This window comes from Podarcis melisellensis, assembly GCF_964234715.1.
Source record: "Podarcis melisellensis genome assembly, chromosome: 2".
Taxonomy (NCBI): domain Eukaryota; kingdom Metazoa; phylum Chordata; class Lepidosauria; order Squamata; family Lacertidae; genus Podarcis; species Podarcis melisellensis.
The window spans coordinates 23,257,881-23,284,877 of record NC_138529.1 but is presented as its reverse complement, the minus strand read 5'-3'; the positions used below and the strand labels follow the sequence as shown (position 1 = coordinate 23,284,877).

The 26,997-nt window shown below is 42.8% G+C and overlaps 1 protein-coding gene across 1 annotated transcript in view; it reads right to left on the bottom strand.

Annotated features, from left to right (window-relative positions):
* The window catches only part of GNA13 (G protein subunit alpha 13), a 31,742-nt gene extending 5,147 nt beyond the window's left edge, over positions 1-26,595 (bottom strand). The window contains exons 1-3 of the mRNA XM_081899840.1: positions 26,247-26,595; positions 19,652-19,878; positions 1,129-1,179 (exon numbers count right to left, since the gene is read on the bottom strand). Of these exons, the coding sequence (XP_081755966.1) occupies positions 1,129-1,179; positions 19,652-19,878; positions 26,247-26,529 (561 nt within the window). The 5' untranslated portion in view covers positions 26,530-26,595. The remainder of the gene's footprint in view (positions 1-1,128; positions 1,180-19,651; positions 19,879-26,246) is intronic.
* Positions 26,596-26,997: the final 402 nt, after the last annotated feature.

Sequence of the window (26,997 nt, the reverse complement as noted above, 5' to 3'; positions counted from 1 at the left end):
GTGGAAGACAAACACGGGAGCTGAAGAAAGGCGTGTGCTGCTTGATGTGAAGGCAAGATAGATTGAGAAATGCTGGGAGCTTTCCCTCCTTCCCAAGACGCTTGTCACGACTTCGCTGCTGCTGGGGCCTAAAGCCCAATTCAAAGGCTCACTCCCGCTACACAAGATGAACCAACTCAACTAAAACAGAACGGTCTAGCTGAAAAGTGATTATGGCCCAATTTGCACTTCATGGTAAGCAGTAAGTCAGGGGTCAGCAATCTTTTTCAGCCACTGTCGCTCAGACCATGTGGTGGGCTGGACTATATTTTGGAAAAAAATTAAAATGAACGAATTCCTATGCCCCACAAATAACCCAGAGATGCATTTTAAATAAAAGGACACATTCTACTCATGTAAAAACAAGCTGATTCCCGGACTATCCGCAGGCCGGATTCAGAAGGCGACTGGGCCGCATCCGGCCCCTGGGCCTTAGGTTGCCTACCCCTGCAGTAAGCCATGGCTTGCCGTGAATAAGCAATGTGCTCAAGCACACTGCTCAAACTGCTCCTGCTTCATCGTTCCATCCAGCCTAGAGATGTGAGAAACAACCATGAAACCTAGGCTTAGTGTTAACATGCAAACCTGCATTGGTAGTTTGTTTCTCTCCAAACAAATCATAAACAGAAGTCGGGCTTTGTTCCTTACTTACCCATTAATGTTTAGAGATAAAACAAACCATGAGCACTGGTTTGCTCATAACACTAAGCCAAGGCCTGTGTTAGCTTCCACCTTTTTTGTATGCCTTTGGAGCTTATAAACAATTCTATAATCCTGATGGAAACTATGGCCCTGAAGACGCTGTTATTCGCTTTACTGTGTTTTAGAGCTGCTCAAGAACTGGGCAACATGCAATTTGAGCAGACGAAAAACACCATTAGCATCAACCATAGCACTCTGAGTTAATGGAAGCTTAGTAGAGGACGCCAATGACTACTGAACACAAACACCACATAAGCAGTTTGTTGGCAAGTTTTCTCACTTTTAATTTGCAATATAAATTAACTTTCAACTGTTACAAGCTGTTAAATAAATAAAAACATTCAAAACATACCAGACTGCTTTAAAAATCAATGAAGTTACACTTACTTGTTCTCCAAGTTTATCCAAGTTATCCAGAAAATATTTCACAGATTCCCCCTAAAATGAAGGAATTGTACAGTTAATTGCTTTTCATAGGTAATATATGAATACAACTATCTAATGCAAATTAGATAAAGCAGGTATATTGCACCCCATTCCTAAACACACTTGCTTGAAAACAAATGCCACCAAGATCTGTGGGACTTGCATCAAATCAATGGCCACAATCTATCATAGGGCAAGCACATTGATTCCAGGGAATTTAAGCATTCTGAACACTCCTGGATTTGGACCAATGTACATGGGATCAGGGTGTGCAAGGTAACGGTTTAGAAATTCTGCTTACAAGGAGGTAAAGATGGGGAAATGACTCCAAGTGTGACAATGATTTCTGAACTTCTGCATAATTTGCCTGCACAAATTTGCTGCTCATCTGTTTAAAGGGGAAAGATTGATACATTGACATTCATATGAGTTACATGCACATAAGATTCTATTTCAATAAATACAACTGGCTGTAGCAAGCAGCAACCCAAATTTCAAGGAAGTGCAAAGTCACTAATAACAGAGAACGTTGGAATATAGCTCCCGCCATGTTCACCATAAACTAGTACATCTTTTTAAGAAAGTGTTTTGAAAAACGCACATTTCAAATTACCTTTCCATGCATACAGAAAGTTAATATAGCTGGCACAAGCCAGAGATGGCTCATCATCGGGGGGGGGGGCTATCATTTGACTCAGTATCCTTCAAACAAAATATTCTTTAAGTAGTGAAATGCTTTGTTATGTATGGCAGGTTCGAGAAAGATTACAACTGCCCTATAGTACTGGGGCTAGCACAGTGTGATTCCTAGAAAACACAATTGCTGTTAGAATAAGTCAGCATGCCCTGCAACAAAATGCTGCAGTGTACCCCACTTCTCTTAAAATATGTGCTCTTATCCACCATTTGATGCAGCCATTCTCTCCAAGCAGAGCATTGCACTCTGTATCCTCCACACTCCAGTATTTGCAGTTCTCATTGGATGTTTGGCTTTTTTGTTCCCTTATTTTTTTCTTTTTTCAAACTTTACTTTTTCCCTGCAAATCTCAGAAAACGCTCAAACATGCTCTTTTTAAATCTAAAAACATTTATTCCGTATTTCCCCCCAAAAAGAACCCAGAGCAGTTTAAAGCAATAAAACAAATATGCCCAGATAATTTATTAAAACACCATCACAATAAAGCAGAACACAAGAATAGTACTCCAGAAAGCACCAGTCCATAAGATTGAACTCAAGATAAAAAGAAAAGCATCAACATACCACTCTTGTTTCTCACAGCCCCCGTTATGGTTACAATCCTGCTAGTACTCACAAAACGCACACAGCATATCTTCAGGCTTTAGATTTTAATTTGGTCAAATCAGGTTTTCATAATAAGAAACAAATCTGCATTTAGTGCAACTGCAGGGCCTAGTGCTGATGCATGTAATAACCACTGTGAACAGTGACAAATTCTGGAAGGATAACCGTGTCATTCTCCTGACGTAAAAAAAGAATCTTGAGGAACTGTAAGCATGAAGACTTACTGTGGTGTAAACATGCACTCTATTAGATGTATAAATGTTTATCCTCAATTGGAAGATTTTCAAAGATCCTCTTTCCCTCTTTTAGCCACTCCCTTTTCTCTGTTCCCTTTCTCCCACACAGTCGTCCCTCTCACTTTCTCTCCTTTTCCATCTTATGTGTACAGTTATCATCGCCATCAATCACTGCCAATGTGAATGGACTCTTGCATATATCTCACATTTCATGACGATTTGGCCTCACTAATGAATTTTATCTTTCCTGTAACCAGTCTCCAGACTCAGGATCACATTTCTTGCACCTAATGAAGTGGGATTTAGCTTGAGAAATCTTGTGTCACAACAATCGTGCTAATGTAAATGTCCCACCAGACTTGTGTTGCACGAAGCACTCCTGTTTGCCAATGTGAAAAGTATACAATGGTTACTCATAGAATCTCATAGAAAACGAAGTTCCAGCCAAGGACATGTTTTCACTTTGCATAAACTACATACAGGGTAGATATGGGACAAACCTGAGGCTCACATGCATCTTGGACCCAGAGAATATGTGGAATAAATCTTGGCTTCCAAACTGTTGGGGAAAGTCATGCAGAGGTATGAGGTTGAAGTGTCATCACTGCACTGATGACACTCAGTTTTACTTCTACGTTGTTCTGGACCCCACTGTATAATTGCAATTGCGTCATATAACACTTAGCAGTGGGGAGGGAGAAGAAATCATAAATACAACTAGTATGGTGCAGCAAGGCAGCACTCAGCACATCTGGAATCTTCTCAGTGTCCATTCACGAATTGCATGAACTTCCGTCGTTCTTCACCATCTTTCAATCTGAGAGTTATTTTAATCAGGGGTACATGCTGTAATCTCACATCCTGTTTTATTAGGCTTTAAATCTATATTAATGTGTACTGGCTACCTTACCAGGATACCTGATGTATCCAGTGGAAGCAAACTGTTGCCACAATAAAACATTTAGGATTATAGATGTTACAGTACTCATTCAGAATCATTTATTGAGAAATACAGTGTGCTTGCTTGCTTGCATTTCACTTTCTCAAATCTGTGCTTATTCTAAGGGGTTATCCACTGTGCAGGTAACATATGATGAATTCATTTCCAGATCCCCAGTAGTGATGTATGGAAGTGAGAGCTGGACCATAAAGAAGGCTGATTGCCTAAGAATTGATGCTTTTGAAATATGGTGCTGGAGGAGACTCTTGAGAGTCCCATGGACTACAAGAAGATCAAACCTATCCATTCTGAAGGTAAGCAGCCCTGAGTGCTCACTGGAAAGACAGATCCTGAAGCTGAGGCTCCAATACTCTGGCCACCTCATGAGAAGAGAAGACTCTCTGGAAAAGACCCTGATGCTGGGAAAGATTGAGGGCACAAGGAGAAGGGGATGACAGAGGACGAGATGGTTGGACAGTGTTCTTGAAGGTACCAGCATGAGTTTGACCGAACTGCGGGAGGCAGTGGAAGACAGGAGTGCCTGGCGTGCTCTGGTCCGTGGGGTTACGAAGAATCAGACACGACTAAACAACAACTGATCCACTGTCTAGAAATTTCCATGACATATATTGTGGCATTCAGGATCAGAGTAAGTTTACAGTTCACCATTCATGTCTATGTCTATCCCTTCATTTTACAGAGGTTAACCCTCTTCTGTTGTTATTCTGAACACACTTAAAAGTAAAGGTAAAGGTACCCCTGCCCATATGGGCCAGTCTTGCCAGACTCTGGGGTTGTGCGCCCATCTCACTCAAGAGGCCAGGGGCCAGCGCTGTCCGGAGACACTTCTGGGTCACGTGGCCAGCGAGCCAGAGCCGCACACGGAAACGCCGTTTACCTTCCCGCTGGTAAGCGGTCCCTATTTATCTACTTGCACCCGGAGGTGCTTTCGAACTGCTAGGTTGGCAGGCACTGGGACCGAACAGCGGGAGCGCACCCCGCTGCAGGGATTCGAACCGCTGACCTTTCGATCGGCAAGTCCTAGGCGCTGAGGCTTTAACCCACAGCGCCACCTGCGTCCCAGTATCTGAACACACTTACCTGGTAGCAAATCCCAATGAACTCAGTGGAACTTACTTTTTAGTTGATATGTGCACGGCTATGTTTTTAATCATTCCTAGACTATGCTTTTAATGATTCCTAAATTATAGATTGCGCTATAATTTCATCTGCACCTTTAAAGAGGAAGAGATCAATCACTCGGTAATTTGCTTGAGGTCAAAAAGAACTCTGTGGTGAAAGAGGAAACTGCACTGAGGTTTCTTATAACCAAGGATAGCATTAAATGATGAATTTTTCAACCACATAGCAAACCATGTTCTACCAGCAAAAAATACAGAACAATTTAGACAAACTTGCAAGCCTATAGTATTGTCTGACAAGCTTTTGCTAACTTAGGGAAAACTTTCACAGTACTCACCAAATAAGTAATGTTATTGTTTGTAGGCTGAGACAAGCTAGTTCTGAAGGTTGTATTTTATGTACTTTGGGATGCCAAATGTGAATTTTGCTTTCCCCTAAGCAAATGAATAAATAGTATTTTACCTGAAATTTAAGATGACAGCCATTTGTTCTAGATGTCTATAAAATACAGACCACTTGCCCAAACTATGAAATAGAGCACCTAAGTGCTGGATGCCGTACTCATATGAAATCTCAAAGATTTCTGTTAAGAAGTCGCCAAGATACAGCAAATATCTTTCCTTGTTTCGTTTCTGTCATCCCCATTTACAACTCCCGCTCCACAGTGTATCTTTGTTTCCCCCTTTTCTTTCACCTAGAGATGCATCGAAATTCAGGAGAATGCCAAAGGACTTGCTCTTCCAGGTTTTTGTGCAAATCCACTGTGTATTTTATTGAATATCAGACTTAACTATTGTAATGCACTCTATGTAGGGCTGCTCGTGAAGAGTATTTGAATGCTGCAGCTTGTGAAGAATGCACAACGAAGCTGCTAATGGCCAGCTCTGACCAGACATGTATTACACTAGTCCAGAAATCTGCATTGGTTGTGAATTTGCTTTTGAGCCCAATTTAAGGTGTTAATACCGGCATATGATGCCCAAAATATATGAAGGAGAGGCTACACTCAAATTGGGCATAGAGCACTAGAATATCCCATTTAAAACCATCACAGAACATGTCAAGATGAAAAGTATAAAAATATGAGAAAATCACAAGCAAATTCAAATACACATGCATGCCATTCGTTTCCTTATACAGTCAGAAGCTATCAGTAACCAAGTGTTAACTCTCTCAATCTAACAGACTTGTGACCACTGATATTTGAGCTTGGGTGTTTCCACAGGGTTACAAATAGAGATCCTCCAACCCTACCCTGTAACTGAACATTGTATGGATTTCTGTACACTAAGATGGCAAAGAAGCTTAACAACATCACTGGTGTACAAAGTTAAAAAAGGCCTTCTGTCATTTTGCTGGCCTTCAGCCAGTGTCTCTGAATGCTCATGGAACATCCGCTCTCTTGTTGAATTCATCAGCATTATCCAGGGCCAAACTCAGCTACAAAGCCTGGTCTTTTTTTCCAGCTGAAAGATCTGAGTAATCTACAGATGCTCACTGTTAAATACACTGATTCATAAACAGCAAGTATTCGGTTTTCAGAGGGGCTGTATTTAGATAGCATGTGGTTCTCCCCATAGTCTTGTGATCAACTGAAGAAAGTTTAAGCAAACATTTTAGTACAGTTAGACAAGTGCTGGTTTATGATGAACTGTGAGAAAGGAAATACTTAACCTAGACCTTGATGACACATCCAAAGCAAAATCAGTATTTTCTCCTTAAATATTGTATTCATTTACAGAAGCCTAGCCTATTTCCATCTGAGTCAGACATCTGGCAAATTAGTCATAGAATCCACTTTCAGTTTGCAAACAGGCAACAGCAGTAACTATCTATGCACTATAAACCAATGTGCCCTTCTGCAGGCGAGGCAGTCAGAATTATTCACAAATGGGAGAGCTGAATATCCAAAAAGGCTTCTAAGAAAAGATCCCTTGCAACTTAACTGCACAATTAAGTTGCCCAATGCAACATGTGTTACATGTCACACCCGACCTTGGTCTCCTAGTACCACCAGTTCTCCAAGTCAAGCTGTTCCATCCTCTTCAAATGCAAAGAGTACTTAAGATGCCTACCTGAGAGACCTGAGCAATTGGCTCTGGACCCCATTGTTCAGCAAGTCAGAGGTCACCCCCTCAAAAGACAGGGGAAAGAGCCTGTAAAAAAGCTGAGCTGCCCTGCAGTTATGCTCTTCCCACCACCAGAGATACAGACCAGACTATCCTTGCCCACTACTTGTCAGTAAACCAGAACAACTATAGTACGCTAGGATTGGTGCAGTTTTAGAGCCACATTATTCTGAATTCTGTTCTACTTTGTCCTTCACCCTGAATGAGGAGGAAGAGGAAGAAGAGCTGGAGTGGGAGGACCTGCCCCCCCAAGAAGAAACCGGGGAAAACTCAGGTGTGGACACCAGCTTCCTGCCTGACAGTGGAAGAAAACCGACGGTGAGGTTCTTCACCTACGAGAAGAACTTTGCCAAGAGTGGGAAGCCAAACAGGAGAAAATCAAGAGTGAAAAAACCCCTATACCAGAATGACATTCAAACGAGGTTATATGACTCTTTGCTAGTTACTCTGTGCTGTCCAATGAGGGATTAAAGCTTGCAAGTAAAAATGGAAAAGGGTATGACTACAAATTTCATTATGTGATCTGGCACTGGGGTTGGGCATTTGACTAGTCAACAAAGATTTAGCTGATTGATCGGTAAAACATTTGTCAGTGTTTTTTTTGAAGCACCGTTAAAACAAAGTAATACTTTAATCCAGTCTTCCCCAACTTAGTGCCATCCAAATATCTGGAGGACACTAAGTTGGGGAAGACTGGATTAAAGTATTGCTTTGTTTTAACAGTGCTTCAAAAAAAACACTGACAAATGTTTTACCAATCAATCAGCTAAACTGGCCAGAAGAATACCATGGTCAATGGTACTGAAAGCCACTGAAGAACCAACAGGGTCACATCCCCTCTGCCCCACCCAATCTACTCCCTAATGTAAGCCGTCCACATGAGACAGAGACTGTTATTACCCAAACTAAGGTATGAAGACTGATTGAAACAGACCCAAATAATCAGCATCAGCATGTCAAGTTGGGAAGCTATCATATGTTCTAATACCGTGACTAATAATGAAATATTGTCAAGGATCCAGAGTATACATGTTGGGATTCAATTATCTAAGAAGCTTATCCACATCCTCCAACTGCACAAGCCATGAAATTCCAAGGTCCTCCTGACAAAGTAGCCTAAGCATGGACATTAAAGTCCTCAACCCCATTGCCTTTGGAGTCTTCAATAACACCCTCAAGACCACCTGTATCAGTTCAAATAGGGTGATGTGGGCAGAAAAACAATAGGTACAGAACTGGCCAACTGCTGAATAGGGCATCTGATGAGGCAGATGCTGTCCAGAGTCCAAAGCCATCCATCCTGCCCCTCAAATTATGCTTGGTGCTACATCCAATAGCTTGGGCATCTGGGAGAGGTTCATACCTCCCTCAATATCCAGCAATGTCTCAGTAACACAGCCAGACAGCTCACTGATCACAAATCAACACTTATAGTGTTTTCTTCCACGGCTTACCAAAACATTCACAATTACAGTGGTACCTCAGGTTAAGTACTTAATTCGTTCCGGAGGTCCGTACTTAACCTGAAACTGTTCTTAACCTGAAGCACCACTTTAGCTAATGGGGCCTCCTGCTGCCGCCGGAGCACAATTTCTGTTCTCATCCTGAAGCAAAGTTCTTAACCTGAAGCACTATTTCTGGGTTAGCAGCATCTGTAACCTGAAGCGTAAGTAACCTGAAGCGTATGTAACCCGAGGTACCACTGTAAAATGCACAATACTAAAAGCCTTTGTAGTATGTGCTAATGGCTAAGTAAAATTCAGCACCCACCTGATGCCCACTAATTTCTAGCTCTCATTCTCTCCCCCCCCCATTACTAGGGTCAGAATGTTGTAGACAAAGGTGAAACCATGACTGCCAAACCACCACTTTCAGGGTTTACAACCCTATAGCCCTTGGTTTCATGGGCCACATATGCCCCCCCCTCACCTGTCTATTTCCATACTGCTGATAATTCATAGTCCCTAGTTTAGTTTTGCCTCTGACAGCTTTCTTCTTGGTTCCTCAGTTCTGTGCCTTCACCACTGTTTCTTCATGCCCTCCTTGTCAGTCCACAGCCTGCTTTGTCCCCCTTCCTTCAGCCACCTTGTCTTTTGACTCATCTTCCTTCCTGCCCCAACCCACAACCTTTACTGATCTTCAGGGTTTTCTTCGGATTCTCCTTTTGCTGCAGTTTCTTATTTCCTTCATCCTTTTCCTGAAGCCTCGTTCTCCAGTTAGCCTTCCAGTCCATTTCCAGTGCTGATTTCAACATCTATATAAAAATCTGGAGAAAACTAAAAGGAAAAGTAGGCAAATAAATAAAGCATTTGAGTAGTATAAGCTACTCATATGAAAGGCCTGCTGAATTTAGCAAACTGTTTTTCATGTCTTTCCACTGACAACATTTGTCTCTGTATCGCCTGCATTTCCTGCCTGGGCTGGAAAACACAGTGTAGCAACTTCTTCATGTCCTAATTTAAATCTACTTCTATGAGATCAGAGGAGAGAGTACTGCAAAAATTTAATCCAGAAATATTGCAACAGGCGAAATGCAGCCTCTTAATAAGGATGAAAGCTAACTCCTAGTGATGAACAGCGGATCAAGTATTGAACTTGGACGGGGGAAATCAGTGTTCAGGTCCCCATTCAGCCACGTAGGTTCACAGGGGAACACAGAGAATGGAAGCTGAACCCTTCTTGCATGTCCATTGCTAATCTCTTTGCAAGTCATCCTTCATGAGTTCTTTTCTTATCTCCAGGTTCAGCGTCCTTGCAGGAGAAAAGGAATTCTGGAAATCGAACACCCCAAGCTTTGTACCTCACTAGGTCAGAAGCAGGTTTAAACAAACGGGTCTGGCGTCATCACATAAAACTTGAGCATTGAAGACATACAAAAACAAAAAGTTCATTGAAATATAGCTACACAGCCATGGGCATTTCTGAGGCTGGCTCTCTTGTTGTTTCTACGCTGGTTCCCAACCGATTAGATCAACACTATACATAGCTATTCAAAGACAGGCTGGTAAGCTCTCATGCCAGTTGTTTACATGCACAACCCTTTCCCCCTCTCCAGCTTCATCTTTTCTAGTGCTAAAAGCAATTCAGGCCTTACTTTTATGGTATTTTCCTTAGTGCCACTGAGATAGTGACCTAGCTACACACAACCTAACCTAGTATGATTCTTTAAGCAAGGTGGTAACACTTTAACATTAGATGCAAAGCACCAGTAATTCAGCCTTTATTGCAGAGTATTCATTCCATGTTTTTTGTCCTCCATATCTTTTGCCATTAAAGGACTATAAATTCTTTAATGCTCTGATAGCAAGACTGACACAACATACTGTAACTCTGGGCTAGAAGTTGAACATATTTATCACTACAGCATGGGCCATTTCCCAACCAAGTGTTCACCTAGGGATAGGCAAGTGACAAATCACAGGCTGCAATTGCTTACGTGGATAATGAACATTTCTCTCCACTGCTTTTCATGCTAAAAAGAGAAACAAACTGTAGAGATTCTAACCAAACACACCTTTTCCTGTCATTGACAATCTGATCAAAGGCTTGCAAGTATTGTCACAGACGTAAACAGGATTCTGAAGAAAGACACTGTTCTAATTCTTCCTGGAATGGTCTTGCACTAGTTTTGATGACAATTCTCTTTCAAAGTTGCTAACAGACCAAGGGGCCATTTCTACATCCTGTTTCAGTTAAATGACAGAAGTGAGCACCCAAAGATCTGAATACTGCATGAACATGTTAAGAGAATATTCAAATTATTTAGAGAGATGCTAAATCTACATAGAAGCCACAACATTATTCAAACGCAAACTATGCCTCACTGGATTTAAACAAATATACTCCAGTGTAAAACTATGCAGAAGCAAATTAATTCAATTTAGATTTATCCAAATTGTTCTAACTCCAAATTTAAAATTAAAATGCAACTGGCTTATATAGCTGTATTTACAGCTAGACACTATTTGCAAGGTTTTTCTATTCCACTAAATATTCCTTTAGCTAATAATCTTGTACAGAAATAGTTGATTTTGTTTAAGAAATAAGATGCCACCACTCTAAGACATCTCTCCCTTCCTCTTACATGCTAGCCCTTCAAAAACTTCTAAAGTGAAGATCAGCATCAGATTAAAAACAGTCACCTGATTATGCCATTGCCATCACAAAAAGCTATTAATTCATACCTGTATCACTTGCCCCATGAATCTATACAATTTAATCTCAAATACACTAGTACCTACCACCAGACAGTACATTTGTTCCAGTCACACAATACTATTTTTGTTTCAAATGTTTGATAGGTGCTTCAAGATAAAATATCAAATGATGATTTACTGAACATTTCATAATACAATCTGTCTGCCTCCAGTTCCACAGAGCATGACATTTGTGTGTGTATCTGAGAGCTGCATATGGCCAGGAAGGTGGCCAAGTTGATTCACTTTTGTTGAGCCCTGAGAGGAACAGGGGATTTATGAAGGCACTATTAACAGTGGAGTACATTGCAGGGATACTGTAGGCTAGTCTGCCTCTTTGCACAGCTGTCCATTCTGCAACAGGAGTAAAACACTGAACTACACAGTAGGGTTGCTGTAAACAACAACAACAACAACAATTTATTTGTACCCCACCCATCTGGCTGGGTTTTCCCAGCCACTCTGGGCGGCTTCCATAGAAACCAAAAAACACTAAAATATCACACATTAAAAACTTCCCTGAACAGGGCTGCCTTAAGATGTCTTCTGAATGTCAGGTAGTTGTTTATCGCTTTGACATCTGATGGGAGGGCGTTTCAAAGGGGGGGGCGCCACTACCGAGAAGGCCCTCTGCCTGGTTCCCTGTAGCTTTGCTTCTCGAAATGAGGGAACTCCCAGAAGGCCCTTGCGCTGGACCTCAGCGTCCAGGCAGCACGATGGGGGTGGAGATGCTCCTTCAGGTATACTGGGCCGAGGCTGTTTAGGGCTTTAAAGGTCAACACCAGCACTTTGAATTGTGCTCGGAAACGTACTGGGAGCCAATGTAGGTCTTTCAACTACTCTCAGTCCAATCTACAATGTGAGGATAAAAATGGACAACAATGCAGGGCTATTGCAAGCTACCCTACGAGACCCCTAACCTGCAGGGGAGGTCTAATACCTCTACGCAACATTGCTCAGTTGTTGTAAACCAGAGGTGGGGACCATTTTCTACCCTGAGGACCGGATCCAGAACTTGTCCACCCCTGAATGCCATTTTTGTTTTTCTTTGTTATTATGTTATGCATCTTTGTGTTTTCATATTGTAAACTGTCCTGTGATCCTTGGATGAAAGGCATCATAGAAATTTAATAAATAATAATGATGATAATTTTGACAAGTAGGTGGGGTACCTACTTTTCAATTGCCTGACATCAGGCAATTCAAATTTCAAGCCAGAAGCAGGCACAGGCTTATCTCCAGTCTTAAGTGATGTATGGTTAGACTCTGCTTTGATGGTTAAAAGGCAGCAGTTGAGAGCACACTTATCACTGATCTTAGCTCTGTCCCTGTCCAGAAACATCTGTAGCTGGTGAACCACATCAAGCTGGTAAAAGGTAGTCATGGCCACAAAGGACACTTGGGCCTCTAGCGGCAAAGATATATCTAGGAGTGCTCACATCTGCTCCTTCAGAGGGAGTGCGACCCCATCCAGAATGGGTAATTTGCCTATCTTCCAGGTATAGAGCCACCCACCTAAGGAATGTTTATCTGTGGGTGCTTCTGGAGGGAGAATTATGCCTGTACAGTGGAACCTCGGTTGTCAAACATAATCCATTCCGGAAGACCGTTTGACTTCTGAAACATTCAACAACCAAGGCGCAATTGCCAGTCAGCAAAGTCCATTGAAAAAAAATGGAGAAGCGCGCCTTGGAAGCCATTCGACATCCGAGGCATGTTCGAAAATGGAAGCATTCACTTCCAGGTTGTTGTTCGAAAGCCGAAACGTTCAACTTCCAAAGCGTTCGACAACTGAGGTTCCACTGTACACTGATTTGCAATTACGCAGCCTCTAATAAAAATATTAATCTGTTCTTTATTGTTGTTGTTTATATTGTGCTTATTTTAATTGTTCCTGGCCATGGGGTTGTTTTGTAAAACTATGTTAAATAATATAAATAAAATTTATGAAAAGGGGCTGTTTTCAGAGATTTCAAAATGAACCAGAAAGTCTGATCATTCCTGATAATTTCTATCAGATTCTGTGTATGAAGTGGCTGCCATATACGAAGTTGGGTGCTTTGGGGGGTGTGGTGGCGGCTTCTGAGCACCACCAGTTCTTTTTACATGAAATGGAAATTTAGAGGTGCTCACATCAGTTTCTTATATGTCCAAATGTGCCCCAAGGGCTTAAAGAGGTTGTGAACCCCTGTATTAATGGCCAGATCACTGTATCAAATCCAGTAAACTTCAATCTTTCTAGACAGTAAGTCGCAAGCTCTGATCACCTGACTCTGAGGCAAATATTTTCCCTACACCTTATTGGGGGAAAATAAGAGAGCGATCTCACCAGGCAAGTTCTCTAGAGAGGAGCTACATCTACAGTGGTACCTCCGGTTACAAACTTAATTCGTTCCGGAGGTCTGTTCTTAAACCAAAACTGTTCTTAACATGAGGCGTGCTTTCACTAATGGCGCCTCCCGCCGCTGCAGTGCGACTTCCACTTGCATCCCAGGGCAAAGTTTGCAACTGGGAGCATCTACTTCTGGGTTAGTGGAGCTGGTAACCCGAAGTATTCGTAAGGAGGACGGTACGTAACATGAAGTTCCACGGTAATGTCAATTCATTCTAAAGCACAGGTGCTGTGTGGGAACTGCTCTGCATGACATGAAGTAATTTCATGTGAGACTCAAAATGATTCAGAAATACCGCATTTTTCCACACTGTAGCAGAAATCACCCAAATCTTGCAATGTACTTTATTTAGTACTCAAACATGTTAAGCAGTGAATAAAAGGCTAGCACACAGACCCTACTAAGCACAACAAATGGAAAACAGTAAAACTGAAAACAAGCAGACCGTCCGCTACAAACAATAAAGGTAAAGGGAACCCTGACCATTAGGTCCAGTAGTGACCGACTCTGGGGTTGCGGCGCTCATCTCGCTCTATAGGCCGAGGGAGCCGGCGTTTGTCCGCAGACAGCTTCCGGGTCACGTGGCCAGCATGACTAAGCCGCTTCTGGCGAACCAGAACAGCACACGGAAATGCCGTTTACTTTCCCGCCGGAGCGGTCCCTATTTATCTACTTGCACATGACGTGCTTTTGAAGTCACTACCTAAACAGTACTACGCATGTTTGTTTCAGGCCAAAATGTCCTCATGGCAGATCTTTTATTTAATGCATAGATTGTTTAATTTATGGTTTACATCTATTCAGTGGATTTCTATTATCTACTCTGAGAGTCATCTGAAACCTTTGGTCGACTCTAAATATCTATTTGTATAACCTATTTAATGTTATGACATGTTTACACAATAGTCCCTTATAACTTGAAGAAACATGATCTATGATTCATATCTCAAAATAGTTCATATTGCCTCGTGAATTAGACAACTACACAAAAAATATTAGCATTGTATAGCAAACCTGGAAGTTAATTAAATAGAGCATGACTTTGATCTATGCATACTTTGTGATTATATTGAAAGAGGTAGCAATGTCGCTTAAAAAAAATGTAGCATTTTAAAGACTAGCTGGTTTACTGAGGCACACACTTTCGTGGGTGCAGCCCAATTCAATCAGTTTTATCGAATGAAAAAGTCTCTAGGCTAGGAGTATATTCCACACAGTATGTGGGATCTCAAATATAACAATAGTGTTCCCTTTAGAACCAAGATTTACTGTTGCAAAATGAATAGCTTATGCTAGCAGGGGTGAACAACTGGATCCCATCCATCAGCCTGCTCCTGACAGTTCCCCAATCCCAGCGATGGGTGGGCATTTAAGTTCAGTGTGCAATGCAAGCCTTGATTGTAGCAGGGACCTTCTCAGTTCAGGAGCCTTCCAAATAGAGCCCAACTCAGCAAGCAGCCAAATTTAAAATGAATCTGAAGCACACTTTTATCTCCCCCACATCTGACATCATATGATATTGAGAGTAGAGAACGTAGGCACGGCTCTGAGAAAATGGCCTTGCAAGTCAAATTAGGATCCCAGCCTGCCCAGCCTTGTGGGCAGAGGTTTCCCAAGCATGCATTACAGGTACCTAGCAGAGACATTCAGTTTGCAGTCTTCATCTTGGAAGACAGTTTAGAAGCTGAGCATATGACACCCAGCTTAATTCTTTTACTTTTTTTGCTCTTTATTCTTCCTCATCCTCCCCCACACCCTTCTGCTTTAACTTCTTGTCTGGTGAAGAGTTCTGGAGAAGCTGACAGCTTGCCAATATTTTGTAACATTTTGGTTGGCCCTAATAAAGGTATTGCCTACCTTTTTTGATTTTGGAGGGGTTTTTTCTCAGCTGCCTTTACTCTTAACATGCCTTTTATTACACTTTCTTACTGCAATATTTACTGGGAGACATTTGTGACTTTGTTGGAATAAAGATTGAACTGAACTCCCATGTTCCGACCAGAACTGCAGTTAGTTAACTTTTATGTTCCAAAAAAACAAACACAAGAGTTGTATTAAAAACTTGGTGTTAGAAGTACAGCTGACTTCACATATTTTCACATGTCCAGATCTTCTGCATTAGCAAGAAGCCACAACTAAGCAAAGCATACAGTGGAAAGTATTGCAATAACAAAGTTCTCACTGTACAACTCCATGGGCAAAGCAACAGAAAAACAGTCAAATTTGAATTTAAAAGGTGAAGAGTAGCTAGCAATTTTGCAAGCTTAAGTTAAGAGTTACTCTGTATAATCATCTACTTTTGTGGAGCTATATTCTACAGTATATTCTACAGTATACCAGGCACCTCACCGTGATACTCAGGCAATAAAAGCAAAGCAGTTTTATATACAACTAGACTATGTGAGTTGCAGTCTAGTTGCAGTTTTATATGCAACGCAACCATCTGACCCCTACAACTAGACTATGTGACAGGTGGCGCTGTGGGTAAAACCTCAGCGCCTAGGACTTGCCGATTGCATGGTCGGCGGTTCGAATCCCCGCGGCGGGGTGTGCTCCCGTCGTTCGGTCCCAGCGCCTGCCCACCTAGCAGTTTGAAAGCACCCCCGGGTGCAAGTAGATAAATAGGGACCGCTTACCAGCGGGAAGGTAAACGGCGTTCTGTGTGCTGCGCTGGCTCGCCAGATGCAGCTTGTCACACTGGCCAAGTGACCCGGAAGTGTCTGCGGACAGCACTGGCTCCCAGCCTATAGAGTGAGATGAGCGCACAACCCTAGAGTCTGTCAAGACTGGCCCGTACGGGCAGGGGTACCTTTACCTTTAGCTTAGACTATGTGAACTTTGTAAAGAACAAGCTATTGCCAAATTCTAAAGTGTTAATGTTCACATTTCTATTTGGGGAAGTGGAAGGGAGAGGGAGAGGGGGAAGGAGAGAGAGAGAGAGAGAGAGAGAGAGAGAGAGAGAGAGAGAGAGAGAGAGAAGGAAATGACAGCTGTGTGCTGTTCAAACATTCATCAAGCCAGGAAACTTTGGAGTATGCATCGAAAGTGAAACTGACTAATGTTTCCTTCCCTTCTCTCCCATACACCCCAAAGCCAAGATGCAATTATTACTTAAAACAGTACATAAATCAAATTAGTTAAAAACACAAACAAAAAAGTTGTCACTTGCAACGAAGCATCACACAAATGAAATGAGGTTTCTGAGATTTGAAGTAGTTTGCTTTAATGATTTAAGGCATTCAAAGGAACACCTAAATTATGTCATGAGAACTGGATAAATACAAAAGTTTGTAACTAGAGGCTGGATTCAGTCAACTAGCTCCACTAGTGATAGGAAGTGCAATGGCTCATGCTGGCATGACAGGCTTCCCCCATATTGTCTTGGGTGGGGTGGGAGAAACCCCAGATGGGTGTGCAGGGGGAGAGGGGAAGTCTGGGCAAGCAGAAATGCTTGAGCTAAAATAACATCTGTATTAGCACAACATTGAATTCCTCTCTTTGTTTCCACATTTGCCAAAGGACTGACAACCTGAATGAAAACGTTCTGAAGAAACTCTGCATATACGTGCCCATTTATTTTTCTTAAAATATAAATGCTAAGAGTTTTATGTCTTATTTCTCTTGTTGTTGTCATTGGCTTGGATCCAATATTGCCAACCAAAAAGGAACTTAAATTAGCAGAAAGTCATCCCCGTCGCTCTTTATTGATTCTGCAGCTCCCCACAACACATTCCATCCCATTCCATTCTGGAGGGTCCTTTGACCCTTAGGAGCAGCTTTTCAAGGGCTGTAATGTGGAAGATGGGGCAGGAAAGCCCCATTGTGTAAGCAGGGTTCTACATGTGCTTCTTGGAATCCAAGCCGTTATTGCATATATGCTATTCTGGAAGTAGAGGTAAATTTTTGTCACAGTTCTTCATTTCATAATATGGAGATTGAGAAGTATGGGCAACAACAGCATGGTTTCACATATAATGACAAACCATAGGGTGACTCTACATGAGTAAGTCTTGGGCTCACACACTTCCACTTTCCCCCATTTCTCTTGCACAGTAAGATGATCTTACTTACCGTTTCTAAAAAACCATAGTTTCCCGTTATGTCTGAACCAGAAAATTATAGTTTGATTTAGACATAGTTTCAAAGTAAATGAACAAGCCTGGAATGACCCTTAGGCTTGCATATTCACTCTCTCTCATATGCTACAATGCCTCATTTTCTTGATCTGTGGCAAAACAAAATTGGCCAACATCCAAACCAACAAGATGTACCAGAATTGTAAACCAGTTTGATCTTGATTTTCAGAAGCACATAGACAGACAATTTAATGCAAACAGTGGTTTATATAACAGGATGTCGCTACTTGAATGTTGGGGACGCAGGTGGCACTGTAGGTTAAACCACAGAGCCTAGGACCTGCTGATCGAAAGGTCGGCAGTTCGAATCCCCGCAGCGGGGTGAGCTCCCATCGTTCGGTCCCAGCTCCTGCCTACCTAGCAGTTCGAAAGCACCCCTAAGTGCAAGTAGATAAATACGGACCGCTTTCTAGCAGGAAGGTAAAAGGCATTTCTGTGTGCGGCGCTGGTGCTGGCTCGCCAGATGCAGCTTCATCACACTGGCCACGTGACCCAGAAGCGTCTTCGGACAGCACCGGCTCCCGGCCTCTTGAGCGAGATAAGCGCGCAACCCTAGAGTCTGTCACGACTGGCTCTGATGGGCAGGGGTACCTTTACCTTTACTTGAATATTAGTGCATGAGGTGAAAAGGATAAACTGTGGTTTTGAGAACTGGGAACACAACTGGGAAGTGCAATGAAATGTAGAAATATGGAAGCCTTCCCTAAGTAATATCTTACTTTCCCCCATATTCATTTACCTACTTAATTTATATAGTTGCCCCATATCAGAAATACTCTAGAAGCCAGTTTGCTGTAGTTGTTAGAGTGTCTGACTAGGACCTGGGAGACCAGGGTTCAAATCCCCACTCAGTAGTGAAGCTCACTGGGTGACCTTGGGCCAAGCACAGCCTCTATAGCAGCCTTTCTCAACCTGTGGGTCCCCAGATGTTGTTGGTCTACAACTCCCATCACCCCTAGCTAGCAAGGCCAGAGCTCAGGGATGATGGGAGTTGTAGTCCAACAACATCTGGGGACCCCCAGGTTGAGAACCGCTGCTCTATAGGGTCTTTGTAGGGATTAACTGAGGAGAGGGAGTGAACCATGTACTCAGAGAAGGTGGGATATAAATGCAATAAATAAGCTCTTCTGTGTACCTCCTCAAGAAAGCTGGAGAGACAAGCCAGATGGAGATGTCAGGTGCCAACCTGGCATCCAGAAATCTCCATGTGGTCGTAATTGGACCCGTGCCAATAGCAAAATGTGCCTGGTACCCGGTTAATTTCTCGTGTTTAGCATCCTAGGACTCTTTTGAGCAAAGGTAACATTACCAAGAGTTAAGTGACTGGGAATAAGAGGAGCCATAGCTCAGTGGTAGAGCAACTGTTCTGTATGCGGAATGTTTGATAACTTGCATCTCCAGGTACGTAAGGAAAAGAATCCTGTCTGAAATCCCGAACAGCTGCTGCCAGTTAGTGTAGATAACACTTAGCTATACAGACCAATGTTCTGGCACTAAGGCAGTTTCCCATTTCCCATGTAAAATAACACCATGCTGTAGTTATTTGTGCCTTGCTCCTCTAGAAACCAAATATTCCCACATCATTACCCCTGACTGTGTTTATCATCATCCCTAAACTTCTTTCAAAACCTACACCTGATTTTTACCAGACATATGTGGTGCACAAGTAGCTTGTAATACCTCCCCCCCCCCCTTTTGTATCTTTAGTTTATCTGAAGTACATTAAGAGAAGGAAATCATTCTTATATGATCTCAAGGCCAGGTTCAAATTTCAGGCTCTGCTACAATTATGGTGGGCCTTGTGGACATTAAGTTCTGTGTAATGATTCTTAATAATCAATTTGTAATATGAAAATCATATCAGACTAGGCTATACATCTTCGGAGTATTTTGATCATGGCTAATGATAACTTTTACAACGGCTCAGAAAGGAACCGTTATTTCACCTGAAAACATTTTACAATATGCGATCTCAACAGGAACAACAAGTGTCAAATGTGCTTCTTACCAGTTGAAATTCTCTGCGTCTGTCGTAGGCATGCTGGATACCACTATCTGCCCACAAGCTTCTTATTGCTGGAAGGAACTGCAAAAAAACTTGGGTCTCCACCATTCCGTGCGCCACCACTCCTGAGCGGGTATCAAAGGCCATCAGCATGTCACCATTTCTTTGGTTAGAAGGATTTCCCCAAGGAATATGAAGTTTCTCTCGAGCATCCACAAGGACTCTTACACCTTCAACAAAATTGAAAGCACTTTGTTATTTTCCTAGTGGTATTTATTTTAGGCCCAATAAACAGCTTCTCTCAAAAAGCCATGAGTGACACACATAGAGAGACCAGATCTAATGAGAAGTACTGTAATGGATAGAAAAATGTCTGTAGTAGCCCCGACTGTTTTCTGCATAACCAGATCCTGTGCAATTTTGGGTCTGGAGAATAGCTGTTTCATATATGCCTAAGACAGCTGCTGGAATAGGACACTTAACAGAGTCCAAAGTGGTAATCAGAAATAGGGAGGTTATCAGCTTTGACAAAGCATGTCTTCAAATTTTCTTTTCAAATAATGAACTATAGACATGGCAATAACTTGGGATGCAATTGCAAAACTGGCCTAACACCTTAATTCTAGCACATCGTGAAATAGGGTTGAGTGAGACCTGGTTTTCAATCTTGTGATATATCGCCAGCTAAACATCATGATATACCAATATATCATGTCAGAAATAAGGATGGAGCTATGCAGAGGCACTGGCTAGCTTCACAGTTTTGCCCACATTGTGATTTTTGCAAAGCGCACACACACACCATGATTTGCAATATATTGCCACGTCAAAAATTATGAAACCAGTATCACAATATGGACTTCGAACCGTTTGGGACAATTTATCACCCAGCCCTATCGGGAAATAAGTCCTAGACTTCAGTGCAGTGCAGCTCATGTTGAAAATGTGAATACTATCCTTAAAATATAAGGTAAAAAATAGAATGTGTACAAACTGTTACATTTTACTGATAAAATGAAAATACTGGTGTAATGGAGGGGCTAAGGGATTCAGTCATGAACAACTTGTGGGTTTAAAATTTACCTGCCATGAAGTTCCTATGTAACTGTAGGTAGGCACTCTTTTTCAGCCTCAAGACACTTAACACTAACATATATTACAGGTGTGCTGCAAACATAGTATCTGAAGCAAGGCATCTTTAACACTCTACTGTGCTATATGAATACTAAGTACTGTTATTTGATGAAAAGTGGAAATACATGTATAAGACCAGAACAACCTACTTTGGTGTCAAAGTTAAAAATATATTTGTAGTTTCAAAAACACTATTAAGTATTTTCAGTAAGATATTGATTATCTAGTATCAGTTATCATGATCCTGGAAAATAGTTGGTGAAATATATTCAGTCTCTCTTTCAGACTCTCTTACTTCCAAAGTAAGAAGAATGGGAGAATTTTAGTTTTAAATGCCAAAACAGTTAGAATTGTGGCTATTAGTTGAGATCTTTTCATTTGGGATTGTTGATGCCTATAAAGAAAAAAAGAGGGACCATTTTACTGCAGATAGTCATGACGATAGAACAATATAATCTCTCTTTTGTAAACATAGGCTTGTATCCAACTGTATCCTTTGGCTCAACAGAAGGCTCTTTCATCCATCAGAGGCTTCCATGAAACAGGGAAAGGCAATTTTCATCAATTTCCCTTTCCTTCTGGAGCCCTCAAACACCTCCCCCTACCCCTTTGGAACAGCGTGGGAGGTGCTGCAGAATGGGGGCTCTAGGGAAAAGGGAACCAAAAAACACCCCCTCCTTCCCCTTTTCATTCAAGAAAGTCTCCACTAAGTGAAGAGCCTTCAATTAATGGAATGGCAATCTATAGCTGTGTAATACATCTGCATAATTTTCTCAAAGTGCCACCACTGTTTTGATTCCCAAGAAGCCCAGCCATGTAAAATTCCTTCAATCTTAGGTGATCTAGTGTAACAACTGGGTGGAAAAAGCCTGAGGCAGCTAACATTTAGATCAGGTAGGAGAGACAGGCACATCCTGATGACACATGTGAAGAAGACATATATTAACCTGAGTAGGAATTTAAGAGTGCATGACAGCCCAGAAGGCATATTTTCTTGGCACAGAAAGTCTCAGCATGACAAGATTATGCTTACACTACAGATAACTCCCCAATCTTGTGCTCGTGTATAAATTAAGCACCACCATAGACAAGGCTCAGAAGCCAAGAGCCCCATCTTATGATTTTTGAACAGATTCTAGACACTTCAAAAACTGGAAAATCAGAGAACAACTTTCCCCTACATACAGATCAAGGACATAAGCAGCTCCTGCATACGTGAAGCTTGTAAGCTGTCATGGTAAAACCTCCTGTACGCATCTTTCCAGAGAGCTATCTTCAAATATTTGAAATGTAGACACTTTTTTGGTAGATACTTGAGATGGGAAGCACTTTCAGCTTTAACGCCTTATTTTTGCAAACATATGTTCTGTATGGAGATGTGGGGCCCGTGGGGAAAATGGAAAAATTGAAGCGGGGAGAGATGGTCCCCTGAAAAATATGTGTTTCTCCCCCGCAAAAAAGAAAAGAAAAAAAGGATTATGAAATATTTTCATTTAGAATGACAAAGAAAGAATTTAGGCCAAAGTGTTCATATATTTTCCCCACCCCCTGCCAAATGATTTCTAAAACTATGTAACAGGAAGATTTTTATGTGAGACTATGTATGTACAGTATCAAATCATTACAATTCCTGCACAGTGAGAACAAGTCCTGAGCTGTCAACTGAGAGTACAATGCTCACATGCAAGAGCAAGATGCATTTCGGCCCCTTGGAGGTCATTGTCACCGTCACATGAGAAGGAAGAAGCATTCAATGCCATCTTTGCTTGTGGTCTTCCTCTTACTGGCATATTTGTTGATCCTGTTTCTGTCCTCTCATCTAGGCCTCAAAGGACTGGGAGTGGGAGCTAGTACATAGCAACACTATCTGTTGTCATCTAATCACGTTGCTGTTGGATCCAAGATTCAAAGTCATTAAGTGATGATAGTACTACTTCTGAATATGATCAAATTACAAAACAAACAGCACACTTAAGGCTTGTTGTTGGAAAAGTGCTTTCAAATGCTGCAGGCTTCAGAACATCTTCACACATTTGGTCAAGGAATACAGTGTGGAGTTGTGCCAAACATATCCTGCCTGCAGAATGATGGCAAGGTCTCTGCACAACAAAGTCTCTGACTCCTCTTGCTTCTTACATACTTCAGATTCCTCCATCTGCTCCAACATGTGAAAGAAACTGGTCTATGTTTGAAACACCAAATCAAGAAATAAACTGATTATGTGAAAGGACAGAAGTTTATTTCAATCTGGGGAAACCTTCAGCTTTTAGAGGTCCATGATAATATGAAGAAACAGAAAGTGATACCACAGAAAAAGAGACTGTTCAAATTTCATGTACTGTAGTGTTCACTGAGTTTTGTTCCTCCTCCCATCTTTCTCTTGGCTCTTTTTCTATCTGTTTTATACTGTGGAGGACTGAAGAAAACGACATCATAATTTTCTGAATAATCATTTGTTTTACTATAATGTTGATGGTTTCTAGTTATTGTTTTTGAGTGCTCATTTACTGGCAAAACCAAATAAATGCTAGGTCCCTTACAGTTTAAAGCTTGAAGCTCAATTTTTAAATGAAAGCTTTAAATTCCATTTGCCTGAACAAACAATAATATACCAGACATGATAATTCTATGGTAAATTAAGTTATACATAATGCATCTAATGTTCCTAAAGTAACAACATGCCTTTTAATATGTAAAGAGTATGTAATGTAAAAGTATTGTATTTAAAAATAAATCCAAAAATTTCCAGAGAAGGGCATTCAGGGCAAACACTGGGGAAAAAACCTTCCTCCCCTCAATGACTTCCAAATTCCCAGAAATCTTACATCTCTAATTCTGTGCTTTTTTACTCAATTGAGATTTGTACACATCAACTCCTCTCAATGTGCATAAAAAGAGAAACTGTTAGGAAGTTGAAAACGAGACTGGACAGGTTAAAGCTGGAATCTTAGACTGTACCATATTGTCACCAGTTGTAGCTTGAGCCAAACCCAAATATTTTGTAAGCCAGGAGGGGGCAGGGAGAGGAAGCACACAAGCCAACTGACATGCAAAAATAATTTGTTCCTATACTACTCACTTCCATGTCACAAGACAGCATTAGAATGACACTAAGCAACGGTACAGATACTGTATATCCATTCTTGGACAATTTTGGGACATATTTCCATAACTGTTCATCACTTTGTGAAAGCTAAAAAAATTCCCTCTCCCCATGCCTACCCTTCTCTCCTCACTGTGTAACCACCAAGAACTCTCCTCGCTTACCCTTCATGTCCCCAATTTCACATGCAACAAATTTCACATGCAAAAAACTACAGATACAATTGAACTGTCAGGCGTCATAAGCAAGGCACGATAACAAGCTTCTATGAACTCCTGTTTGATAAATCTCAAGAATATTTTTTAAAAAATAAACTCCCCAGGCAGGATTTGCATGCCATTCCACATTGTTCCGTTATGGACCATTCACCTCCCGCAGCAGACATTGAAACATTTGGCTGTCTAATCTTGAGTGACTATAAACACACACATGACTACTCACACTTATAATCCATTTTCACACTTATAATCCATTTTCACCATATGCAAGCCTTACGTTTTTAGGTCCACAGTTCTTCTGTACACTCAGGTAACTGACTTCTGGAAACTTTTCTCTGAAGCCCCCCATTAACCTTGCAAATGCAATTCCTATGCCTATAGTGCTATGCCTAGTTTCGTCTCTCTACATACCCAGAGTCACAGCTTCATATCACAATATACCCATAACATAATATATATTTGCTACAACTACTGGCACACTACAACAGGTATCTTCAACCTTTTCAGACTCAGGACTCACTTTTAACCCTAACATGCATCTGGGGACCCATTCTTAATCTTTCATCACCTATATGCATGGCGGTGGTACTTCTGCTGCACCCCACTTTGGATCAGGTTGTGAAGTGGGTTCCAACCTGCCAATTGATGGCCAACGAGTGCACAAAGCCATCCTGACCACCACACTATTAATTCCATATACATGCCAGGACCCTAACTAATCCTCCAACATAAAAGAGCACTCGCATCTTTAAGCCAACGTACTGAGCAATGACAAACCTAGAGAGCATCCTAAAAAGCAGAGACATCACCTTGCCAACAAAGGTCCGTATAGTTAAAGCTATGGTTTTCCCAGTAGTGATGTATGGAAGTGAGAGCTGGACCATAAAGAAGGCTGATTGCTGAAGAATTGATGCTTTTGAATTATGGTGCTGGAGGAGACTCTTGAGAGTCCCATGGACTGCAAGAAGATCAAGCCTCTCCATTCTTAAGGAAATCAGCCCCGAGTACTCACTGAGGGACAGATCCTGAAGCTGAGGCTCCAGTACTTTGGCCACCTCATGAGAAGAGAAGACTCCCTGGAAAAGACCCTGATGTTGGGAAAGATGGAGGGCACAAGGAGACGGGGACGACAGAGAGATGGATGGTTGGACAGTGTTCTCGAAGCTACCAGCACTGTGGGAGGCAGTGGAAGACAGAAGTGCCTGGCGTGCTCTGGTCCATGGGGTCACGAAGAGTCGGACACGACTTAACTGACTAAACAGCATGCTTCTAATTCAGGATTCAAAATAAAAGAGCGCAAGCCAGTGTTGCCACCCAGACTCTCTGGGCCCCCAACTCCGCCTCCCTCCCTCCCTCCCTCCCTCCCGTCCCTTCTTCAACATGCTCTGATCACGTTTCTCCGAGTTATGTCGTACCCACGACATGTCCACCACCACTAGCTCAGTGGTAGAGAACATGCTTCGCCTGCAAAGCGTCCCAGGTTCTCAGTGCCGTAGAGAGCCCTCCGTTTTCACACGGCTCAAGGCAGCTGTCAGGTTCCTTATAAAGGCCCCGTTCGAAAATCCCCAACTCGTCACAGCACAGCCGAGTCGGGCGACTCACGCGCGGGGGGCCCTTTCCACACCCAAGCACCCTCCAAAACCGATGACACGTGTACTGAAAAAGTGAAAACAGGAAAGCTGCGGCGAGGGCGGCTGGGGATCCCAAGGGCCAAAGAAACAACAACAACGGGGCAAGAAGTGAGACGTTCGTTCTGGCCCGTCCCCCTCAAGACACCCTCTCCAGCCGCAGCCCTCACACGCGTGTTTTCTTTTCCTCACGTACACCCTAAAGGCTCCAGCGACCTCGCCTCCAAAGACCTTTCCCACCCTCTCTTTTTTTCTTCTCTCTCTGGGCTTCCGTCTTTCAGCAGCAGCAGCAACTGAAGTGTTTCTCCCTGCAAAAGCTGCGGTTCTTTTTTCTCTCTCCTCCACCCACCCACCGCTTTCTTGTTGTTTTGCTGGCTTCCCCCTCCCCCACATGAACGGATTTCGGGGGGCGCGCGCCTCTTCTGCTCCCCCCTCCCTCTTTCCGGTGGCCCCAAAGTTTGGGGAGGGGGACGGACGGGGACGCGCGCGAGGGAGACCCCCCCTTCCACCCTCACCCTTGATGACGTTGCTGTAGATGGTGGCGCGGAACTCCTCTCGAGCGGCCCGGTCCCAGTCCTGCCCGTGGATGATGCGCATCTGCTTGAGGAAGGTGCTTTTGCCGCTCTCGCCCGCGCCCAGCAGCAGGATCTTGACGAGCCGCTTGACGTAGGTCTTCTCGCGGTACAGGCACTTGTCGATCTCTTTGGACTTTCGCTGCTGCTCCGCCTCGCTGCTGTTGAGCAGGCAGCCCGGGAAGCAGCCCGACAGCGGGGACCGCGATGGCAGGAAATCCGCCATCTTAGCGAGCACTGCCAGCCAGGGAGCGGCCGCCGCGGCCCTGCGCCGCTCTGCGCCTGCGTAGCTCCCGGGGACGGGCAGGCCGGCCCCCTCCCTCCAGCCCACTCCCACGTGACGCGAGGCGCCGCTCCGAGGGCGTCACGTGGCGAGCTCCCCAATCAGGAGCCTCCCTGTCGTCACGCGGCTGACTTCTTCTGGCTTTCCGTCCGTCGACGCTCCCTCCGTCCTCCGTCACGTGGCCGTGTGGTGTACTCCCTACAAAACTCCCCCGCGCGCTTTTTTTGTCACGTGATTTCTCTTCTGCGAGGCAGAATCCCCCTCGTATCGGTTTCCTTTCACGGTAGCCGAGGCGCCTAAAGTACAGTGAGAAAAAAGTGCTCAGAGTATGTGCAGAGTGCGTTTCTCGCCAGGGGCGGGCGGGGAGGAGCTGCACTCCCTCCGCCAAAAATCAAGTAATTAAATAAAAAT